The sequence below is a fragment of the Erythrolamprus reginae genome, chromosome 2 (assembly GCF_031021105.1).
Source record: "Erythrolamprus reginae isolate rEryReg1 chromosome 2, rEryReg1.hap1, whole genome shotgun sequence".
NCBI classification, from domain to species: domain Eukaryota; kingdom Metazoa; phylum Chordata; class Lepidosauria; order Squamata; family Dipsadidae; genus Erythrolamprus; species Erythrolamprus reginae.
Window position 1 is genome coordinate 32,315,988 of NC_091951.1, and position 22,540 is coordinate 32,338,527.

Sequence of the window (22,540 nt, forward strand, 5' to 3'; positions counted from 1 at the left end):
AGTGCTTCACTACCAATTAGGCTCACGTGCGACGCTTCGCCGTACGGCATAGGAGGAGTCCTAGCTCACGTTCTACCTAATAGGACAGAGGCCCCAATAGCATTTTTCTCAAGAACCATGACCAGCACAGAGAGGAATTATAGCCAGTTAGACAAGGAGGCTCTAGCTTTAGTGGCAGGGGTAAAGAAGTTTCACAATTATATTTTTGGAAGAAGTTTTGAACTAGTCACTGACCACAAGCCCCTACTGGGTCTGCTAGCCCCCAACAAGCCCACTCCACCTTTTATGTCTCCAAGACTAATCAGATGGGCTCTTTTCCTCTCAGGGTACCAGTATGAGCTCACCCACAAGGGGGGGAAGGAAATCAATCACGCAGACGGCCTCAGCAGGTGCCCCATAACAGACTTAGTGGAAGACCCTGTTCCTTCCACAGATGTGTTAATGATAGAACTCGAGGATAACCCACTAACCACGGCCAAAGAGGTAGCTGCACACACGCAGCAAGATCAAACCCTTAAACAAGTGGTGATCTGTGTTCTAAAGGGATGGCAAAATGATGTTGTGAAACCTGAATTGTGTGATTTTAAAAGCAAAAGACTTGAGTTATCTTATGTAAAGGGCTGTCTGCTGTGGGGGGATAGAGTGATCATCCCCAGAAGCCTAAGGGAAAAGGTACTCAAAATGTTACCTGTGGGTCATCCTGGGATTGTCAGGATGAAGAGCCTGGCAAGGGGGCATTTATGGTGGCCAGGGCTGGATGCTGATATTGAAAGTTGGGTTTCAAAGTGTGAACCGTGCCAAGAGTCACGGCCTAGTCCCCCCAAAACAACTCCGGCTGAGTGGGAACAGCCTGCTGGTCCTTGGTCTAGAATCCACATTGATTTTGCTGGCCCAGTGGGGTCCCAGTTTTTTTTAATAGTGGTTGATGCCTTCTCCAAATGGGTGGAAATAATAGCAATGAACAACATAACCACAAGTGCCACCATCAAGGTATTGAGTAGACTGTTTGCATCCCATGGTTGCCCAGATATCTTAGTGTCTGACAATGGGCCACAGCTAACAGCCAGGCAATTCGAATTGTTCCTAGATGGCCTAGGGGTCAGGCATGCCCTCATCTCGCCTTATTCGCCCTGGGCTAACGGATTGGCTGAACGTTACGTGCGGGTGGCAAAGGAGGCATTGCGCAGGTCAGGCCCTGGGGATGTACAACAAAACTTGGACCAATTCCTACTTACCCAACACATTACCCCTAACTCGCACACACATGTAAGCCCTGCAGAGTTATTGATGGGAAGGAAATTGAGGTCACCACTAGACAGGTTAAACCCAAGGTTCTGTGTTAATAATAACCAAATGTGTGTAAAACCTGAAAGAGAAATGTATTTGGGACAAAATGTATATGTAAAAAGTTTTGATGGAAATGTAAACTGGATGAAAGGAATTGTTATTAAGCAAAATGCACCAAAGACTTATATTGTAAAACTAGAGGATGGTCGTTTGTGGAAACGACACATAGACCACATTCGGAAGCGAACAGAAAATCAATTGACACACACCGCTGACATGGACTCTCCCCCTTCAACAGACTTTAGCACATTGCCCGAGTTAACAAATATGCAAAGAGACTTATCGGGCCAGGGGGAACCATCCAGCGACGCCGAGCCATCCTCGTCCTCCGAAGCCTTCGTTGGGCCCGCCAGACCAAGTCCACCGCGCCGGGAGAACAGCGGTGAGCCATCCTCCACAGTCGGTGGCGAAGAAGAAATTGAACTACGCAGGTCAGCGCGAGCTCCTCGGAGGCCCCACCGATTGGACGACTTTGTCACATGGCTTTCGTGATGGATGTGTCCAACTATGAGGGGAGGGGTGTTGTATCCTGAAATGGCTACCTTGTAATTCCTGTAAATAGTTTGTTCCTCTTTCCAGCGCTGTCTGAGCCGAAGCAGGAAGTCGCTCCTGATTGGCTCAGACGCGGCCGGCTCTAGCTTTGGCGGGAACCACAAATGTATAAAAGGAGCGGTTTCTCCAGGCAGAGTCAGTTGGTACTCGCTGAATTGTCACTTTGCCTTGCTGAGCTGTCACTTGTTCTCTGAGCTGAATAAAAGTACCGATTGCTTGAACCCTGCCTCTGGGTCTACTTCACATCCAAATTTTGATCATGTGACCACATAATTCAATGCCTGAGGAGTGTGAAAACAGCTTCTCCCCTCCCCCACCCAGGCTCTCTAGTGGCCGGAAACATCCAGTTTCCCAAGTTCTGGTGGGACCAGTAGGCTCATGTTTCACCCTACGCAGGCTCAAAAGGCTTTCCTGGAGCCGGGGGAGGGTAAAAATGACATCCCCCTCCCCCCTGGAAGCCAAAAATGCCCTCCGAAAGCCTCCATGGGAGCCAAAAATCAACTGGCCGGCACACACATGCAGGTTGGAGCTGAGCTAGGGCAATGGTTCGCGTGCCAGCAGATTTGGTTCCAGGTGCCATCTGTGGCATCCGTGCCATAGGTTCACCATCACTGTTCTAGCTTATTATAAAACACACACCCCTTGATAAAGAAAGATTAGCATAAAATATGCAATTTCTGAAGGAGGTGAAAGTAGATCAGGACAAGAAATATAAAAAACATTTCACGGAACCAATGAGTCAAAGAAACTTAATCTTAACTGTATCAAATTTGTCTTTGTATATGTGGTTGGAGTCTTGGCTCCTTTAATCTCCACCCCTCCTTTTTTTCTGTTCACCTTTACTATGTTTATGTTCAGTTGCACTGAGTGTGTATGATTGTGTAGCAGATAAGTTTTTTTATAACAATGTATTTTAAATCAGTTTTTAAATTTTTTAAATACCTGTATTAGATTTGTATTTATATTGTATTATTTTGTTAGCCGCCCCGAGTCTTTGGAGAGGGGCGGCATACAAATCTAATAAATTATTATTATTATTATTATTATTTATTTATTTAATTTGTATGCCGCCCTCTCCGTAGCCCCGGGGGGGCTCACAGTAGTAATAGAAAAACAATATATAATACAAATCTAATAATAAAAACTAAAAACCCATAATTTTTAAAAACCGCAACATTTTTTTTTTTTCTTCTTCTTCTTCTTCTTCTTCTTCTTCTTCTTCTTCTTCTTCTTATTATTATTATTATTATTATTATTATTATTATTAAACTGCTGAGACCCTTTTGCTGAAGTACTTCAGTACAAGTTTCTTTGATGTTCCCTCGAGTCTGCTTCTCAGTGATGGTTCTGCCCCTTGCTAAACCCATTTTGCAGACAACAGAGGAAGCAAGTAAATTGGTTCAAAGATTGCCAGGAAGGCAAAGGATTCTGGATGTCGCTCCGCAGCGATTCCTCCAGGCTGATTCCTACCTTGTATTTCGGGAAAGCCTCCTCCGGAGGGATCACCGAGTGGCCCTTGTGCTCTTTGGAGAACATGCAGTCCACACAGATGAGGGGCTCGTGGTACTTGCAAAAGAGCTTCAGGGGCTCCCGGTGCTTCGGGCAGAAGCTCCCTCCTTCCTCGCCCAGATGGTCTCCGCATCGCTTGGCCACGTCAGCCACCCGCGCTAGCTGCCTGTTGGGGAGGACGCTGCGGGGCGCGAAGGTCTGTCTGCACTGGGGACAGGAAGCCTCCGATTCCGACGTCTCCCAACTGCGGGTCAAGCAGCCCCGGCAGAAGTTGTGGCAACACTCCGGGATGAGCACGGGGTCCTGGAAATACTCCAGGCAGATGGAGCAGGTGGCTTCCTCCAAGAAATCCTGCACGGGCGCCTCGGACGCCATCGCCGTCTCCAGAAGGAAAGAGAAAGTTAAGCTTCGAAACTTTTCCTGTGAATCAGGTGACCGGCTCTGTCTAGGCAGGAAACCGAAACAAATTGTTGGTCTTCTTGCGGTTAGCTTCTCTGGCTTCTTAAAGAAGAACGGCAGTATTTTAAAAGGGAGAAATTTGGACGAAGATTCACGGGACGGATCCTGAATCGTTTATTATTCGCGCAACCAGCTCGTTAAAGGGGGAAATTGTTTTAAATGCTGGAGGGAAGTAAACCTCCCTGGGACGAAGCCCAATCATTACAATTGATCCTAGCATCCTGTTAAAGGGGGGGGGGTAAAAACACGGGAGAAGCCAACACTCAATGGGTGCCCCCCCATCAATTATTGATCCTTAGATCCTGATAAAAGGAGAGGTGGGGAACTATGGTCCCTTCCTGACTTGTGGGTTTCAAATAGTGTGTGTTTGTGTGTTACATAGGGTCTCCTGTTTGTGTGTGTGTGTATATATACATACATATATGTGGGGGGGGGGCGTGGCTTATGCAGGATGCCCTGCATTTTCTTTCATCTTTCACTGTAACTTGGTTGCTCTGGGATGGAGCTCCATTTTCGCTACCCCATTGCGCCCCCCCCCCCCCGTCTGGGCAGCAGCCCTCCCCCCTGATATAGGGTCTCCTGTTTGAGCAGGGGGGCTAGACTAGAAGACCACCAAAGTCCCTTGCAGCTCTATTCTGATTGATTGGTTAATTTATTTATTTAGTCCAATACAAAGTAATACACAATGAAGGTTATAGGATATAGTAGGGGAGATATTTATTTATTTTATTTATTTATTTATTTGTCCAATTCACCAATACATAGGAAGAAAAATAGACATGTGATAATATAAATGAGGGTGAGAGTGGACTTAGAGGAGAGGATATATGAAAGGAAGAGAATATATAAGAGAGGAGGAAGGAAAAAAAAGAATTGGACAGGGGACGAAAGGCACATATAGGAGAGATTATAGCACAGTGCACGGAAGGCATTCTAGTATGCTTATGTACGCCCCTTACTGACCTCTTAGGAAGCTGGAGAGGTCAACCATGGATAGTCTAAGGGTAACATGTTGGGGGTTAGGGAATGACACCACGGAGTCCGGTAATGAGTTCCATGCTTCGACAACCCGAGTACTAAAGTCGGATTTTTTACAGTCAAGTTTGGAGCGGTTAATATTAAGCTTGAATCTGTTGTGTGCTCTTGTGTTGTTGTGGTTGCAGCTGAAGTAGTCTTTGACAGGCAGGACATTGCAGCATATGATCTTGTGGGCAATACTTAGATCATGTTTAAGGCGTCGTAGTTCTAAGCTTTCAAGACTCAGGATTGTAAGTCTAGTTTCGTAGGGAATTCTGTTAATGGTAGAGGAGTGAAGGGCTCTTCTGGTGAAGTATCTTTGGTTGGTTGGTTGGTTGGTTTCAACTCCTGAAAGGGTCCCTCCTTTCCAACCATCCAGGCCTCTTCCCTGCTACAATCCATTCCTTGTGGATCCCACTCCTCCACTCTGCTCCCTTTGCTCAAGCACCTCCACTTGCCCTGCTCAACTGGACTCTTGTCCTTCCAGCCGGCTGCTTCTGCATCTCCACAGGCCGATCCTGTGGTTGGGTGGCGTTTAGTCCTTCCTCTCCTTGCTCTCTCCTCTCCCCTGCTGCTTGCCTGTCTACCACTGCCTGTCTGTTCCTCTGTTGCCCCCCCTGCTTGTCTCCCTTCCCCCCCATCATTTCTCCCCTCCCTCATTTTTTCTTAGCCTTTCCTCACTTTCCCCTACCTTTCCCCACCCTCCTTTCTCCCCCTTTTCTCAACCTATCCCCATCCATTGATTCCCCCCCCCCACCACCTCATTCTGTGAGGTGCAGACCCCACTTCGCTTCTCTGCTCCCTCTTGCCATCTCTCTTTCCTTGCTCTCCTCCTTCCTACCAAAACCTCCTCCTTTCTGTTCCCTTCTCTCACGTCCCCCATGAATTTTTGCTCTATCTACCATGTTTCCCTGAAAATAAGACCATCTTATATTTTCCTGAACCCTGAAATAATTGCTTGGCATTATTGCCATGCACTCAAAAACCCGATTGGGATAATTATCAGGGGATGTCTTATTTTGCAGAAAACAGGGAATCTATCTATCTATCTATCTATCTATCTATCTATCTATCTATCTATCTATCTATCTATCTATCTATCTACCTATCTACCTACCTACCTATCATCTAGAGCAGTGTTTCCCAAACTTGGCAACTTGAAGATATTTGGACTTTAATTCCCAGAACATTACATTTCCAAAATAGGGGACCTATGTTGGGATAAATTTTGGTGAGTCTGGTGGGAGTGAAATGCCATTGATAATACATCTTATATAGATGTTCCTTGTAAGGAACCAATAGTGTTAATTTATAGTTTTCTTTCCAGAGTTTGTCCCAGTCGTCTCAATGTATCGAGTATCCAAAGTTTTTCATCCAGAAAGCATGTTAACTGTTCCTTCTATATTATCATATTGTATTAATTGTACATTACATCTGCCTCAGATTGCTTGACCCCTGGTGGCCAGCTGGAGAAATCTCCCTCCACTTCTCTTGGTCAAGGTTCAGGAGTGGCTTGCCATTACCCGCTTCCTAGGGCTGAGTGAGAGTGACTGGTCCAAGGTTGCCCAGCAGGCTTTGTGCCGAAGGCAGGATTAGAACTCATGGCGTCTAGCTTGATTTCTTAACTACCACACTAGATTGGCTTCTTTTACAGCTACTCAATATAAGGCAGAGTGGCTTAAAGCAAGAAGGAAAAAGGATGTTATCTGGCATCTTGTCCAGTACTGTATTCATAATGAATTTAATTTTTACAATTCCATTAACAATTCTACTTGAATTTTGGCTTGACCAGGTGAAATAATTAGTTCATATAGCACTCACATCTCCTATGTTTATAACAGATGGTATGTTTTCTTTTTGTTTTCTGTGTGTCTTCGCTTTCTATGTACGTACAGTATTACACTGAATAATCACTGATTTGTTTGATTTCACAAAACATAAAAGTAACAACGCCACTCTAAAGTAGAAATAAAATCTCATATTGGCAAAAATGAGATAGAAATACATTTATTGACACAAAATTGCAAAGGAATGAACTATAACCCATGAGACAATCCTAAAATTACAATCACTGGTTGCAACTAAATATTAAACAAACAAGCAAAGTACATTAATGGGCAGGAGAACTGTGATGGACATCTAAAGTCCATGATTTATGGGTTTGGCTGTAACATGAGCTACATTTAATACTGATATTCATAAACATATGACATTACATCTTATCAAGCTTATATTATTATTATTATTATAATTAATATTATTATTATTTATTGGATTTCTATGCCGCCCCTCTCCGTAGACTCGGGGCGGCTAACAACAGTGGTAAAAGCAACATGCGACAATCCAATACTAAAACAGCTAAAAACCCTTATTATAAAAACCAATCATACATACAAACATACCATGCATAAATTGTAGCAGCCTAGGGGGAAAGAATATCTCAGTTCCCCCATGCCTGACGGCAGAGGTGGGTTTTAATGAGCTTACGAAAGGCAAGGAGGGTGGGGGCTATTCTAATCTCTGGGGGGAGTTGGTTCCAGAGGGCCGGGGCCGCCACAGAGAAGGCTCTTCCCCTGGGTCCCGCCAAACGACATTAGTTGACGGGACCCGGAGAAGGCCCACTCTGTGGGACCTAACTGGTCGCTGGGATTCGTGAAAGCAGAAGGCGGTCCCGGAGATAATCTGGCCCGGTGCACACCCCACCTTCTTAGATTGATTGACTGACCCATTCCTTAAATTTCCAAGGCTACACAACTCCAGGCAATTTGGTGTGGCACAGAATAGACAATAAAGGAAGCTGAAGTAGTAAAAAGCTAAGCAACTTCTATGTTAAAGGCTTTCAGAGATCCCTGCTTGACAAATGGGATTTTTCCAAAGTTTTGCTTATGGAGGTCCCATTTTTTAGGGGAGGGACATGCGGGAATCCTTGGCGAAATAGAAACAGGGCCAAAGGGTCTCTCCAACCAAGGAAGTGTCAGAGAATGTATGGAGCAGAATTAATGTCCTGGCATCAAAAAACCTCAGTTGTCCCTCTTCGCAGTTGAGAGAGACCAGGATCCTCGTGGGCCTCTCAGTCAGGACCACATCACAGTATTCTGATGGAGACCTGGCCATGTATTTCCCTTCCCATTTCCCAATCTGCCAGCAGTTGTTCGCCGGATAATCATTTGTTACAATCTCTGGCTTTTTGGCAACCCCTACAGCCCATCCTGTTCCATACCCTACATTTACTTCCCAGACGTGTCTCCCAGTTGAGAACATCTCGCAGCCAAGGACAAAAGGGTTATATTTATATCTTTGGGGGTACGGGTAAGCAGTAGATATTTTTCTACTTAGCAGAAATTTTAGGATGCTTTTTCGATCTCCGGAGATTTCAAGGCTGTTAGGATCGGCTGCACATGGATCCAGAGTTACATTCTCTGTAAGGGGGAAGGGAAGAAAGGATGGAGAAGAAGAAGAGCTTCAGTTAGAGACCTTGCGTGTGTCTTCCCCTCCAAGAGTTTAACCCTCTTGTGTGAAGGGAGTTCAGCTTCCAAACACCCCGTCCAGGACTGGAAGACTCATTGTTTTTTTTAAAACATCACCTAAGCTTTGTCTTAAGAGTTCGCTAACTCTGGCAATTGTAAGACTTGTGGACTTCAACTCCCAGAATTACCTGATGGGGCTGCCAATATCCAGGGACCCTCTGTCCCTCTTTTTCCAAGCACTCAGGCTCTCCCTGTCTCAGTCTCAGACTGTTTGTCATCCCTCTGACCAGTGTTCCCTCTATTTTTTTTTGTGTGGGCGGAAATGTATAGTGTCTGAGCAGCAGTCACTTCAGGGCTGGGCGGCATATATATATATATACAGTAATACCTCATCTTACGAACTTAATTGGTTCTGGGATGAGGTTCGTAAGGTGAAAAGTTCATAAGATGAAACAATGTTTCCCATAGGAATCAATGGAAAAGCCAATAAGGCATGCAAGCCCCTTACGAGAATCCAAAATATTAAGGCTTAAAAAAAAAAAGTGGTGGCCATAAAAAGCTGAGGCGAACAGAGTGGGGGGAGGGAGTCCCAATGAAGCAAGGTGAAAAGAGTCTCTCTTGAGCTCCATGAGTCCCTGCCTCCTGTTTTTGTCCCCCCCCCACTCTGCTCATCTCCCCCACACCTTTCTCCTCCCTTGAGCTCCATGAGTCTTTTCTTCCTGTTTTTGTCCCCCCTACTCTCCTCATCTCCCCCACACCTTTCTCCTCCCTTGAGCTCCATGAGTTTTTTCTTCCCGTTTTTGTCCCCCCTACTCTCCTCATCTCCCCCACACCTTTCTCCTCCCTTGAGCTCCATGAGTCTTTTCTTCCTGTTTTTGTCCCCCCCACTCTCCTCATCTCCCCCACACCTTTCTCCTCCCTTGAGCTCCATGAGTTTTTTCTTCCCGTTTTTGTCCCCCCTACTCTCCTCATCTCCCCCACACCTTTCTCCTCCCTTGAGCTCCATGAGTCTTTTCTTCCTGTTTTTGTCCCCCCCACTCTCCTCATCTCCCCCACACCTTTCTCCTCCCTTGAGCTCCATGAGTTTTTTCTTCCCGTTTTTGTCCCCCCTACTCTCCTCATCTCCCCCACACCTTTCTCCTCCCTTGAGCTCCATGAGTCTTTTCTTCCTGTTTTTGTCCCCCCCACTCTCCTCATCTCCCCCACACCTTTCTCCTCCCTTGAGCTCCATGAGTTTTTTCTTCCCGTTTTTGTCCCCCCTACTCTCCTCATCTCCCCCACACCTTTCCCCTCCCTTGAGCTCCATGAGTCTTTTCTTCCTGTTTTTGTCCCCCCCACTCTCCTCATCTCCCCCACACCTTTCTCCTCCCTTGAGCTCCATGAGTCTTTTCTTCCTGTTTTTGTCCCCCCCCACTCTCCTCATCTCCCCCACACCTTTCTCCTCCCTTGAGCTCCATGAGTTTTTTCTTCCCGTTTTTGTCCCCCCTACTCTCCTCATCTCCCCCACACCTTTCTCCTCCCTTGAGCTCCATGAGTCTTTTCTTCCTGTTTTTGTCCCCCCCACTCTCCTCATCTCCCCCACACCTTTCTCCTCCCTTGAGCTCCATGAGTTTTTTCTTCCCGTTTTTGTCCCCCCTACTCTCCTCATCTCCCCCACACCTTTCTCCTCCCTTGAGCTCCATGAGTCTTTTCTTCCTGTTTTTGTCCCCCCCACTCTCCTCATCTCCCCCACACCTTTCTCCTCCCTTGAGCTCCATGAGTTTTTTCTTCCCGTTTTTGTCCCCCCTACTCTCCTCATCTCCCCCACACCTTTCCCCTCCCTTGAGCTCCATGAGTCTTTTCTTCCTGTTTTTGTCCCCCCCACTCTCCTCATCTCCCCCACACCTTTCTCCTCCCTTGAGCTCCATGAGTCTTTTCTTCCTGTTTTTGTCCCCCCTACTCTGCTCATCTCCCCCACACCTTTCTCCTCCCTTGAGCTCCATGAGTCTTTTCTTCCTGTTTTTGCCCACCCCACTCTCCTCATCTCCCCCACACCTTTCTCCTCCCTTGAGCTCCATGAGTCTTTTCTTCCTGTTTTTGTCCCCCCCCACTCTGCTCATCTCCCCCACACCTTTCTCCTCCCTTGAGCTCCATGAGTCTTTTCATAGAAACATAAAAACATTTTCTTCCTGTTTTTGTCCCCCTACTCTGCTCATCTCCCCCACACCTTTCTCCTCCCTTGAGCTCCATGAGTCTTTTCTTCCCGTTTTTGTCCCCCCTACTCTCCTCATCTCCCCCACACCTTTCTCCTCCCTTGAGCTCCATGAGTCTTTTCTTCCCGTTTTTGTCCCCCCTACTCTCCTCATCTCCCCCACACCTTTCTCCTCCCTTGAGCTCCATGAGTTTTTTCTTCCCGTTTTTGTCCCCCCTACTCTCCTCATCTCCCCCACACCTTTCTCCTCCCTTGAGCTCCATGATTCTTTTCTTCCTGTTTTTGTCCCCCCTACTCTGCTCATCTCCCCCACACCTTTCTCCTCCCTTGAGCTCCATGAGTCTTTTCTTCCTGTTTTTGCCCACCCCACTCTCCTCATCTCCCCCACACCTTTCTCCTCCCTTGAGCTCCATGAGTCTTTTCTTCCTGTTTTTGTCCCCCCCACTCTGCTCATCTCCCCCACACCTTTCTCCTCCCTTGAGCTCCATGAGTCTTTTCATAGAAACATAGAAACATTTTCTTCCTGTTTTTCTCCCCCTACTCTGCTCATCTCCCCCACACCTTTCTCCTCCCTTGAGCTCCATGAGTCTTTTCTTCCCGTTTTTGTCCCCCCCCACTCTGCTCATCTCCCCCACACCTTTCTCCTCCCTTGAGCTCCATGAGTCTTTTCATAGAAACATAGAAACATTTTCTTCCTGTTTTTGTCCCCCCTACTCTGCTCATCTCCCCCACACCTTTCTCCTCCCTTGAGCTCCATGAGTCTTTTCATAGAAACATAGAAACATTTTCTTCCTGTTTTTGTCCCCCCTACTCTGCTCATCTCCCCCACACCTTTCTCCTCCCTTGAGCTCCATGAGTCTTTTCTTCCCGTTTTTGTCCCCCCCACTCTGCTCCTCTCCCCCACACCTTTCTCCTCCCTTGAGCTCCATGAGTCTTTTCATAGAAACATAGAAACATTTTCTTCCTGTTTTTGTCCCCCCTACTCTGCTCATCTCCCCCACACCTTTCTCCTCCCTTGAGCTCCATGAGTCTTTTCTTCCCGTTTTTGTCCCCCCACTCTGCTCATCTCCCCCACACCTTTCTCCTCCCTTGAGCTCCATGAGTTTTTTCTTCCCGTTTTTGTCCCCCCCACTCTCCTCATCTCCCCCACACCTTTCTCCTCCCTTGAGCTCCATGAGTCTTTTCTTCCTGTTTTTGTCCCCCCCACTCTGCTCATCTCCCCCACACCTTTCTCCTCCCTTGAGCTCCATGAGTTTTTTCTTCCTGTTTTTGTCCCCCCCACTCTGCTCATCTCCCCCACACCTTTCTCCTCCCTTGAGCTCCATGAGTCTTTTCATAGAAACATAGAAACATTTTCTTCCTGTTTTTGTCCCCCCTACTCTGCTCATCTCCCCCACACCTTTCTCCTCCCTTGAGCTCCATGAGTCTTTTCTTCCCGTTTTTGTCCCCCCACTCTGCTCATCTCCCCCACACCTTTCTCCTCCCTTGAGCTCCATGAGTTTTTTCTTCCCGTTTTTGTCCCCCCCACTCTCCTCATCTCCCCCACACCTTTCTCCTCCCTTGAGCTCCATGAGTCTTTTCTTCCTGTTTTTGTCCCCCCCACTCTGCTCATCTCCCCCACACCTTTCTCCTCCCTTGAGCTCCATGAGTTTTTTCTTCCTGTTTTTGTCCCCCCCACTCTGCTCATCTCCCCCACACCTTTCTCCTCCCTTGAGCTCCATGAGTCTTTTCTTCCTGTTTTTGTCCCCCCCACTCTGCTCATCTCCCCCACACCTTTCTCCTCCCTTGAGCTCCATGAGTCTTTTCTTCCTGTTTTTGTCCCCCCCACTCTGCTCATCTCCCCCACACCTTTCTCCTCCCTTGAGCTCCATGAGTTTTTTCTTCCCGTTTTTGTCCCCCCTACTCTCCTCATCTCCCCCACACCTTTCTCCTCCCTTGAGCTCCATGAGTCTTTTCTTCCTGTTTTTGTCCCCCCCACTCTCCTCATCTCCCCCACACCTTTCTCCTCCCTTGAGCTCCATGAGTTTTTTCTTCCCGTTTTTGTCCCCCCTACTCTCCTCATCTCCCCCACACCTTTCCCCTCCCTTGAGCTCCATGAGTCTTTTCTTCCTGTTTTTGTCCCCCCCACTCTCCTCATCTCCCCCACACCTTTCTCCTCCCTTGAGCTCCATGAGTCTTTTCTTCCTGTTTTTGTCCCCCCTACTCTGCTCATCTCCCACACACCTTTCTCCTCCCTTGAGCTCCATGAGTCTTTTCTTCCTGTTTTTGCCCACCCCACTCTGCTCATCTCCCCCACACCTTTCTCCTCCCTTGAGCTCCATGAGTCTTTTCATAGAAACATAAAAACATTTTCTTCCTGTTTTTGTCCCCCTACTCTGCTCATCTCCCCCACACCTTTCTCCTCCCTTGAGCTCCATGAGTCTTTTCTTCCCGTTTTTGTCCCCCCTACTCTCCTCATCTCCCCCACACCTTTCTCCTCCCTTGAGCTCCATGAGTCTTTTCTTCCCGTTTTTGTCCCCCCCTACTCTCCTCATCTCCCCCACACCTTTCTCCTCCCTTGAGCTCCATGAGTTTTTTCTTCCCGTTTTTGTCCCCCCTACTCTCCTCATCTCCCCCACACCTTTCTCCTCCCTTGAGCTCCATGAGTCTTTTCTTCCTGTTTTTGTCCCCCCCCACTCTGCTCATCTCCCCCACACCTTTCTCCTCCCTTGAGCTCCATGAGTCTTTTCATAGAAACATAAAAACATTTTCTTCCTGTTTTTGTCCCCCTACTCTGCTCATCTCCCCCACACCTTTCTCCTCCCTTGAGCTCCATGAGTCTTTTCTTCCCGTTTTTGTCCCCCCTACTCTCCTCATCTCCCCCACACCTTTCTCCTCCCTTGAGCTCCATGAGTCTTTTCTTCCCGTTTTTGTCCCCCCCTACTCTCCTCATCTCCCCCACACCTTTCTCCTCCCTTGAGCTCCATGAGTTTTTTCTTCCCGTTTTTGTCCCCCCTACTCTCCTCATCTCCCCCACACCTTTCTCCTCCCTTGAGCTCCATGATTCTTTTCTTCCTGTTTTTGTCCCCCCTACTCTGCTCATCTCCCCCACACCTTTCTCCTCCCTTGAGCTCCATGAGTCTTTTCTTCCCGTTTTTGTCCCCCCCACTCTGCTCATCTCCCCCACACCTTTCTCCTCCCTTGAGCTCCATGAGTCTTTTCATAGAAACATAGAAACATTTTCTTCCTGTTTTTGTCCCCCCTACTCTGCTCATCTCCCCCACACCTTTCTCCTCCCTTGAGCTCCATGAGTCTTTTCATAGAAACATAGAAACATTTTCTTCCTGTTTTTGTCCCCCCTACTCTGCTCATCTCCCCCACACCTTTCTCCTCCCTTGAGCTCCATGAGTCTTTTCTTCCCGTTTTTGTCCCCCCCACTCTGCTCCTCTCCCCCACACCTTTCTCCTCCCTTGAGCTCCATGAGTCTTTTCATAGAAACATAGAAACATTTTCTTCCTGTTTTTGTCCCCCCTACTCTGCTCATCTCCCCCACACCTTTCTCCTCCCTTGAGCTCCATGAGTCTTTTCTTCCCGTTTTTGTCCCCCCACTCTGCTCATCTCCCCCACACCTTTCTCCTCCCTTGAGCTCCATGAGTTTTTTCTTCCCGTTTTTGTCCCCCCCACTCTCCTCATCTCCCCCACACCTTTCTCCTCCCTTGAGCTCCATGAGTCTTTTCTTCCTGTTTTTGTCCCCCCCACTCTGCTCATCTCCCCCACACCTTTCTCCTCCCTTGAGCTCCATGAGTTTTTTCTTCCTGTTTTTGTCCCCCCCACTCTGCTCATCTCCCCCACACCTTTCTCCTCCCTTGAGCTCCATGAGTCTTTTCATAGAAACATAGAAACATTTTCTTCCTGTTTTTGTCCCCCCTACTCTGCTCATCTCCCCCACACCTTTCTCCTCCCTTGAGCTCCATGAGTCTTTTCTTCCCGTTTTTGTCCCCCCACTCTGCTCATCTCCCCCACACCTTTCTCCTCCCTTGAGCTCCATGAGTTTTTTCTTCCCGTTTTTGTCCCCCCCACTCTCCTCATCTCCCCCACACCTTTCTCCTCCCTTGAGCTCCATGAGTCTTTTCTTCCTGTTTTTGTCCCCCCCACTCTGCTCATCTCCCCCACACCTTTCTCCTCCCTTGAGCTCCATGAGTTTTTTCTTCCTGTTTTTGTCCCCCCCACTCTGCTCATCTCCCCCACACCTTTCTCCTCCCTTGAGCTCCATGAGTCTTTTCTTCCTGTTTTTGTCCCCCCCACTCTGCTCATCTCCCCCACACCTTTCTCCTCCCTTGAGCTCCATGAGTCTTTTCTTCCTGTTTTTGTCCCCCCCACTCTGCTCATCTCCCCCACACCTTTCTCCTCCCTTGAGCTCCATGAGTTTTTTCTTCCCGTTTTTGTCCCCCCCACTCTCCTCATCTCCCCCACACCTTTCTCCTCCCTTGAGCTCCATGAGTCTTTTCTTCCTGTTTTTGTCCCCCCCACTCTGCTCATCTCCCCCACACCTTTCTCCTCCCTTGAGCTCCATGAGTTTTTTCTTCCTGTTTTTGTCCCCCCCACTCTCCTCATCTCCCCCACACCTTTCTCCTCCCTTGAGCTCCATGAGTCTTTTCTTCCTGTTTTTGTCCCCCCCACTCTCCTCATCTCCCCCACACCTTTCTCCTCCCTTGAGCTCCATGATTCTTTTCTTCCTGTTTTTGTCCCCCCTACTCTGCTCATCTCCCCCACACCTTTCTCCTCCCTTGAGCTCCATGAGTCTTTTCTTCCTGTTTTTGCCCACCCCACTCTCCTCATCTCCCCCACACCTTTCTCCTCCCTTGAGCTCCATGAGTCTTTTCTTCCTGTTTTTGTCCCCCCCACTCTGCTCATCTCCCCCACACCTTTCTCCTCCCTTGAGCTCCATGAGTCTTTTCATAGAAACATAGAAACATTTTCTTCCTGTTTTTGTCCCCCCTACTCTGCTCATCTCCCCCACACCTTTCTCCTCCCTTGAGCTCCATGAGTCTTTTCTTCCCGTTTTTGTCCCCCCTACTCTCCTCATCTCCCCCACACCTTTCTCCTCCCTTGAGCTCCATGAGTTTTTTCTTCCCGTTTTTGTCCCCCCTACTCTCCTCATCTCCCCCACACCTTTCTCCTCCCTTGAGCTCCATGAGTCTTTTCTTCCTGTTTTTGTCCCCCCCACTCTCCTCATCTCCCCCACACCTTTCTCCTCCCTTGAGCTCCATGATTCTTTTCTTCCTGTTTTTGTCCCCCCTACTCTGCTCATCTCCCCCACACCTTTCTCCTCCCTTGAGCTCCATGAGTCTTTTCTTCCTGTTTTTGCCCACCCCACTCTCCTCATCTCCCCCACACCTTTCTCCTCCCTTGAGCTCCATGATTCTTTTCTTCCTGTTTTTGTCCCCCCTACTCTGCTCATCTCCCCCACACCTTTCTCCTCCCTTGAGCTCCATGAGTCTTTTCTTCCTGTTTTTGCCCACCCCACTCTCCTCATCTCCCCCACACCTTTCTCCTCCCTTGAGCTCCATGAGTCTTTTCTTCCTGTTTTTGTCCCCCCCACTCTGCTCATCTCCCCCACACCTTTCTCCTCCCTTGAGCTCCATGAGTCTTTTCATAGAAACATAGAAACATTTTCTTCCTGTTTTTGTCCCCCTACTCTGCTCATCTCCCCCACACCTTTCTCCTCCCTTGAGCTCCATGAGTCTTTTCTTCCCGTTTTTGTCCCCCCCACTCTGCTCATCTCCCCCACACCTTTCTCCTCCCTTGAGCTCCATGAGTCTTTTCATAGAAACATAGAAACATTTTCTTCCTGTTTTTGTCCCCCCTACTCTGCTCATCTCCCCCACACCTTTCTCCTCCCTTGAGCTCCATGAGTCTTTTCATAGAAACATAGAAACATTTTCTTCCTGTTTTTGTCCCCCCTACTCTGCTCATCTCCCCCACACCTTTCTCCTCCCTTGAGCTCCATGAGTCTTTTCTTCCCGTTTTTGTCCCCCCCACTCTGCTCCTCTCCCCCACACCTTTCTCCTCCCTTGAGCTCCATGAGTCTTTTCACAGAAACATAGAAACATTTTCTTCCTGTTTTTGTCCCCCCTACTCTGCTCATCTCCCCCACACCTTTCTCCTCCCTTGAGCTCCATGAGTCTTTTCTTCCCGTTTTTGTCCCCCCACTCTGCTCATCTCCCCCACACCTTTCTCCTCCCTTGAGCTCCATGAGTTTTTTCTTCCCGTTTTTGTCCCCCCCACTCTCCTCATCTCCCCCACACCTTTCTCCTCCCTTGAGCTCCATGAGTCTTTTCTTCCTGTTTTTGTCCCCCCCACTCTGCTCATCTCCCCCACACCTTTCTCCTCCCTTGAGCTCCATGAGTTTTTTCTTCCTGTTTTTGTCCCCCCCACTCTGCTCATCTCCCCCACACCTTTCTCCTCCCTTGAGCTCCATGAGTCTTTTCTTCCTGTTTTTGTCCCCCCCACTCTGCTCATCTCCCCCACACCTTTCTCCTCCCTTGAGCTCCATGAGTCTTTTCTTCCTGTTTTTGTCCCCCCCACTCTGCTCATCTCCCCCACACCTTTCTCCTCCCTTGAGCTCCATGAGTTTTTTCTTCCCGTTTTTGTCCCCCCCACTCTCCTCATCTCCCCCACACCTTTCTCCTCCCTTGAGCTCCATGAGTCTTTTCTTCCTGTTTTTGTCCCCCCCACTCTGCTCATCTCCCCCAAACCTTTCTCGTCCCTTGAGCTCCATGAGTCTTTTCTTCCTGTTTTTGTCCCCCCCACTCTGCTCATCTCCCCCACACCTTTCTCCTCCCTTGAGCTCCATGAGTTTTTTCTTCTCGTTTTTGTCCCCCCCACTCTCCTCATCTCCCCCACACCTTTCTCCTCCCTTGAGCTCCATGAGTCTTTTCATAGAAACATAGAAACATAGAAACATTTTCTTCCTGTTTTTGTCCCCTCCACTCTCCTCATCTCCCCCACACCTTTCTCCTCCCTTGAGCTCCATGAGTCTTTTGTTCCCGTTTTTGTCCCCCCTACTCTGCTCATCTCCCCCACACCTTTCTCCTCCCTTGAGCTCCATGAGTCTTTTCTTCCCGTTTTTGTCCACCCCACTCTGCTCATCTCCCCCACAACTTTCTCCTCCCTTGAGCTCCATGAGTCTTTTCTTCCGGTTTTTGTCCCCCCTACTCTGCTCATCTCCCCCACACCTTTCTCCTCCCTTGAGCTCCATGAGTCTTTTGTTCCCGTTTTTGCCCACCCCACTCTCCTCATCTCCCCCACACCTTTCTCCTCCCTTGAGCTCCATGAGTCTTTTCTTCCCGTTTTTGTCCACCCCACTCTGCTCATGTCCCCCACACCTTTATCCTCCCTTGAGCTCCATGAGTTTTTTCTTCCCGTTTTTGTCCACCCCACTCTGCTCATCTCCCCCACACCTTTCTCCTCCCTTGTGCTCCATGAGTCTTTTCTTCCCGTTTTTGTCCACCCCACTCTGCTCATGTCCCCCACACCTTTCTCCTCCCTTGAGCTCCATGAGTCTTTTCTTCCCGTTTTTGTCCCCCCTACTCTGCCCAGCAGAGCACCCTTTTTTGCGATCCTGGGATTCCCCTCCTGGGATATCCCTACAGCATTGCAAAAACGCGGAAGTCAGGAGGTGGGGTTTCCCATGGAGGGGAGCCTCAGGGGATCACAGGATTGCAAAAACCTGCACTTGGCTTGCAATGAAAGTCCGGAGGCGGGGCATCTCAGTGGCGGTGGCAGGTTCATAAGGTGACAAAAGTTCGTAAGAAGAGGCAAAAAAATTCCGCACCCTGGGTTCATATCTCGAAAAGTTCGTATGATGAGGGGTTCGTATCACGAGGTACCACTGTATATATATATATATGATGGTCTTGGTATATTCGGGTTTCTTCCTGTGTAGGATTTGGAAATTTTTGGCGACGTTTTGACGAAGTCCCACTCGTCATCTTCAGGCTGGTGTTTCTGTCCTTGTTCTAGGGCGAACACAGCGAGACCTGAGCTGCCTTCCTTCTATAAATACTGGTGGCCAAACCCAATCTCCTCTACCACTCCACCTCCACCTGTGTACACCTCAACAAGTCTACCTCAACCGCCACCCATAATAAAAAGACAGACCAATTTGTCTCCAGACATCCCTACTTTTGTCAAAGATGCAATGGAGAACAAAAATGCCGAAATGCCATCCTCTTTGGCCTTGAAGAAAATGACGAACCTGATATAACAAAAATACAGAAAATTATCCATCAACAACAATCAATCTCTCAGACAATCACCCCAAAAGATATATTAGAAGTTTCCAGAAATGGACCAGAGCACAAATTCAGTGATGGCACAGTGGCACCACGATTCTGCAGAGTTGTCTGCAAAAATGAACCTGCAAAACAGCTTTTTATCAAGACCATTAACCACATATCCAGAAACAACACCAATTTCAACAAACTCAGATCCAGACCAGACCTTTCACTACTTCAACGCATCCGCTCCCATGAATTAAGGGCGGAACTAAAGAGACGCCTTGACCTGGGTGAAACTAAGTTATACATCAACTTTCACACAAAATGCATCAAATCCAGGACCCACAATCCTCCCTACATGTTCCAGCCTAACATCTCTCATCAACCACCCTAATTCTTCCAACCATCTCACAACAACAAATCGACACCTTCCAACCAGAACCACCACAACAAAAACAAAATGTCATCCCTAACACCACAAAGAAAGACTAGGAAAGTGCGCCCCTTACTACCTCTAACCAATCCAAAACCTACTCCACTCTACTATATATAACACAGCCACCAGTCTGGGGCTTGACCAACTAGTAACTAACAATACTAGATTAGATAACTTTCTGGATCTCATCTTCTGCAACAGCAAATGTACAATAGATGGCTTACAAATAAAAGAACCTTTTTCCAACAGTGACCACAGCATGATAAACTTCAGTCTCAACCTAAGCCACACTAAGATCCACCCAAATAATGTGACTCCGAAATTCAACTTCAAAAAAGCGAACTACAAACTCATTGATGCCCATCTTTCAACATTAAACTGTCAAAACCTATTCTCTAACTGCAACTGCACAGCACGTAGAGTGCTGTACTGCAGGCCACTGAAGCTGACTGCAGATCTGAAGGTCAGTGGTTCAAATCTCATCACCGGCTCAAGGTTGACTCAGCCTTCCATCCTTCCGAGGTGGGTAAAATGAGGACCCGGATTGTGGGGGCAATATGCTGACTGTTAAAAAGTGCTATTGCTGAATACCACGATGATTCATCCAACGCTAACCTTCTCAATTTATTCTTTGGCTCTGTCTTTGTCAACAGCAACTGCTCATCCCCTGAATTCATCACTCGCACCTGAAACTCTCTCAATGACCTAACCCAAATAGACTTCACTAAAGACCAAGTTGAAAAAGCATTACGTGACCTTAAACCTTCCCTATCAGTCGGACCAGATGGTCTATGTGCATATTTCCTAAGAAATCTCTCTTCTGCTATAGCAGAACCGCTGAACATAATCTTCGAAAAATCCTTCAGAACCAGCACACTTCCTAAACTATGGTCAAAAGCTATGGTCATCCCCATCTTCAAAAAAGGAGACCCCTCTCTTGTCGATAACTACAGACCCATATCACTATGCTGTGTCCCATGTAAAGTTATGGAATCAATTATAAACCAATCAATTACTCTTCACCTAGAAACTAATAATCTTGCTCTCTAACAAACAATTTGGATTCAGAAAAAAACTATCCTGCAACGTACAGCTCCTCCACTGCAAAACCATATGGACAACTCATCTTGACCAAGGAAAAACTATAGATGCAATTTATATTGACTTCTGCAAAGCTTTTGATTCAGTGGTCCACGACAAACTACTTCTAAAACTCAAATCCATTGGCATCTCAGGATCTCTCCATAGCTGGATTACTGCATTCCTGTCAAACAGGAAACAAGTGGTCAAAATAGAAAGCTCCATATCCACACCCATCCCTGTTAAAAGCAGTGTCCTCCAAGGTAGCGTACTGGGACCTACGCTCTTCATTCTCTACATCAATGACCTTTGCGATCTCATCACAAGCAACTGTGTTCTTTTTGCAGATGATGTAAAACTCAACACCACTAAAAACACAACTACTCTACAAAAAGACCTACACTCAGTTTCTGACTGGTCCAATACATGGCAACTCCAAATCTCAACCAGCAAATGCTCTGTCCTACACATCGGCAAAAAGAATCAGAACTTCAAATACAAACTGAATAAACACATCACAGATAATCCCCACTCGGTCAAGGACCTTAGAATACGAATAACTAAAATCTAAGTGCCAAAGACCACTGCAATAACATCACCAAGAAGGCCTCACTTGTTAATCTAATCCTATGTAGCTTCTGCTCTGGAAATCTCACACTACTTACCAGCGTTTACAAAACTTTTGCCAGACCCATCCTAGAATACAGCTTCGTCTGTTTGGTTTTATAATAAGGGTTTTTAGTTGTTTTATTAATTGGATTGTTACATGCTGTTTTTTATCATTGTTGTTAGCTGCCCCGAGTCTGCGGAGAGGGACGGCATACAAATCCAATAAATAAATAATAAATAAATAAATAAATAACCCATACCACATTTCTGACATTAACACCCTTGAAAATGTGCAAAGATACTTCACCAGAAGATACCCGAAACAGAATTCCCTACGAAACTAGACTTACAATCCTGGGTCTTGAAAGCTTAGAACTACGACGCCATAAACATAATCTAAGTATTGCCCACAAGATCATATGCTGCAACGTCCTGCCTGTCGGCGACTACTTCAGCTTCAACCACAACAACACAAGAGCACACAACAGATTCAAGCCTAGTATTAACCGCTTCAAACTTGACTGTAAAAAATACAACTTTAGTAATCGAGTTGTTGAAGCGTGGAACTCATTACCGGACTCTGTAGTATCATCCCGTAACCCCCAACACTTTACCCTTAGACTATCCACGGTTGACCTCTCCAGATTCCTAAGCGGTCAGTAAGGGGTGTGCATAAGCGCACTAGAGTGCCTTCCGTCCCAGATTCTATAGTCTCTCTTATATCTCATATATCTTCTCTACTATATCTCTATAAGCTTCATTGTATATTATTGTGTAGGACAAAATAAATAAATAAAAATACTTTAAGCACTAAGAAATGAAAAATAGATATGATACCCCAGAAATGGCAGAGCAAGAAAGAAGTCAGAATGGCAATGCAAAAGATCTTATATTTTGTTAAAAAGAGAGGCAAGGAGAAAATATATGGGTTTAAAATGATAAAAAATAAAAGCCCTGAGGATTGCCAAAAATGCTGTTTTAAGGAGGGATGATAGATTATTGAGTATGCATTAACTATGAAATGATGTAGCTACATTTATTAGGTATTGTTCTTAAGATATACAGTGGAACCTCGACATACGAGCAGCTCTACTTACGAGCTACTCGAGATAAGAGCTGGGAGGGGAGCGACATTTTTGTTCGCCTCCCGAGCTCACATTCGGGATACGAGCGCCAAGGAGCTGTCTCGGCTTCAGGAGACGCGTGTTTTAAAAGGTTGCAGCCGGCCTGGGGGGCTGGGGGGGGCTGGCAAGCCCCCCAGGCTGGCTCTGACGTTTTAAAACACGCGCGCCGCTTTGCAGCTGTCTTCTGAAGCCGGAACGCGGACGTTAGCATGTTCGCTGCCACACGATTTAGCCAGGAAAGGAGCGACGGAACGTGGAGGATTGGCGAGCTGAAAACGCCCGGTTTCAGCTTTCCAATCCTTCACGTTACTTCGCCGCTAAATCGTGTGGCAGCGAACATGCTTTGTGGGTTTGGAAGGTGCTACTTCTCCTCCCCAGCTAAAGCCCCAAAGCATGTTCGCTGCCACACGATTTAGGCAGGAAAGGAGCGAAGTAACATGGAGGATTGGAAAGCTGAAACCGGGCGTTTTCAGCTCCCCAATCCTCCA

General features: G+C 47.3%; 1 protein-coding gene across 2 annotated transcripts in view; it reads right to left on the reverse strand.

Annotated features, from left to right (window-relative positions):
• LOC139160100 (E3 ubiquitin-protein ligase TRIM39-like) overlaps window positions 1–22,540 on the reverse strand; it is a 72,140-nt gene that overhangs the window by 33,332 nt on the left and 16,268 nt on the right. The window contains exon 7 of one of the 2 annotated variants that reach the window (XM_070737637.1): window positions 6,876–8,303. The exons of the other annotated variant lie outside the window; for it this stretch is intronic. Coding sequence (XP_070593738.1) covers window positions 7,786–8,303 — 518 coding nt within the window. The 3' untranslated portion in view covers window positions 6,876–7,785. Of the gene's footprint in view, window positions 1–6,875; window positions 8,304–22,540 lie in introns of those variants that run through there. 2 annotated transcript variants of the gene reach the window in all.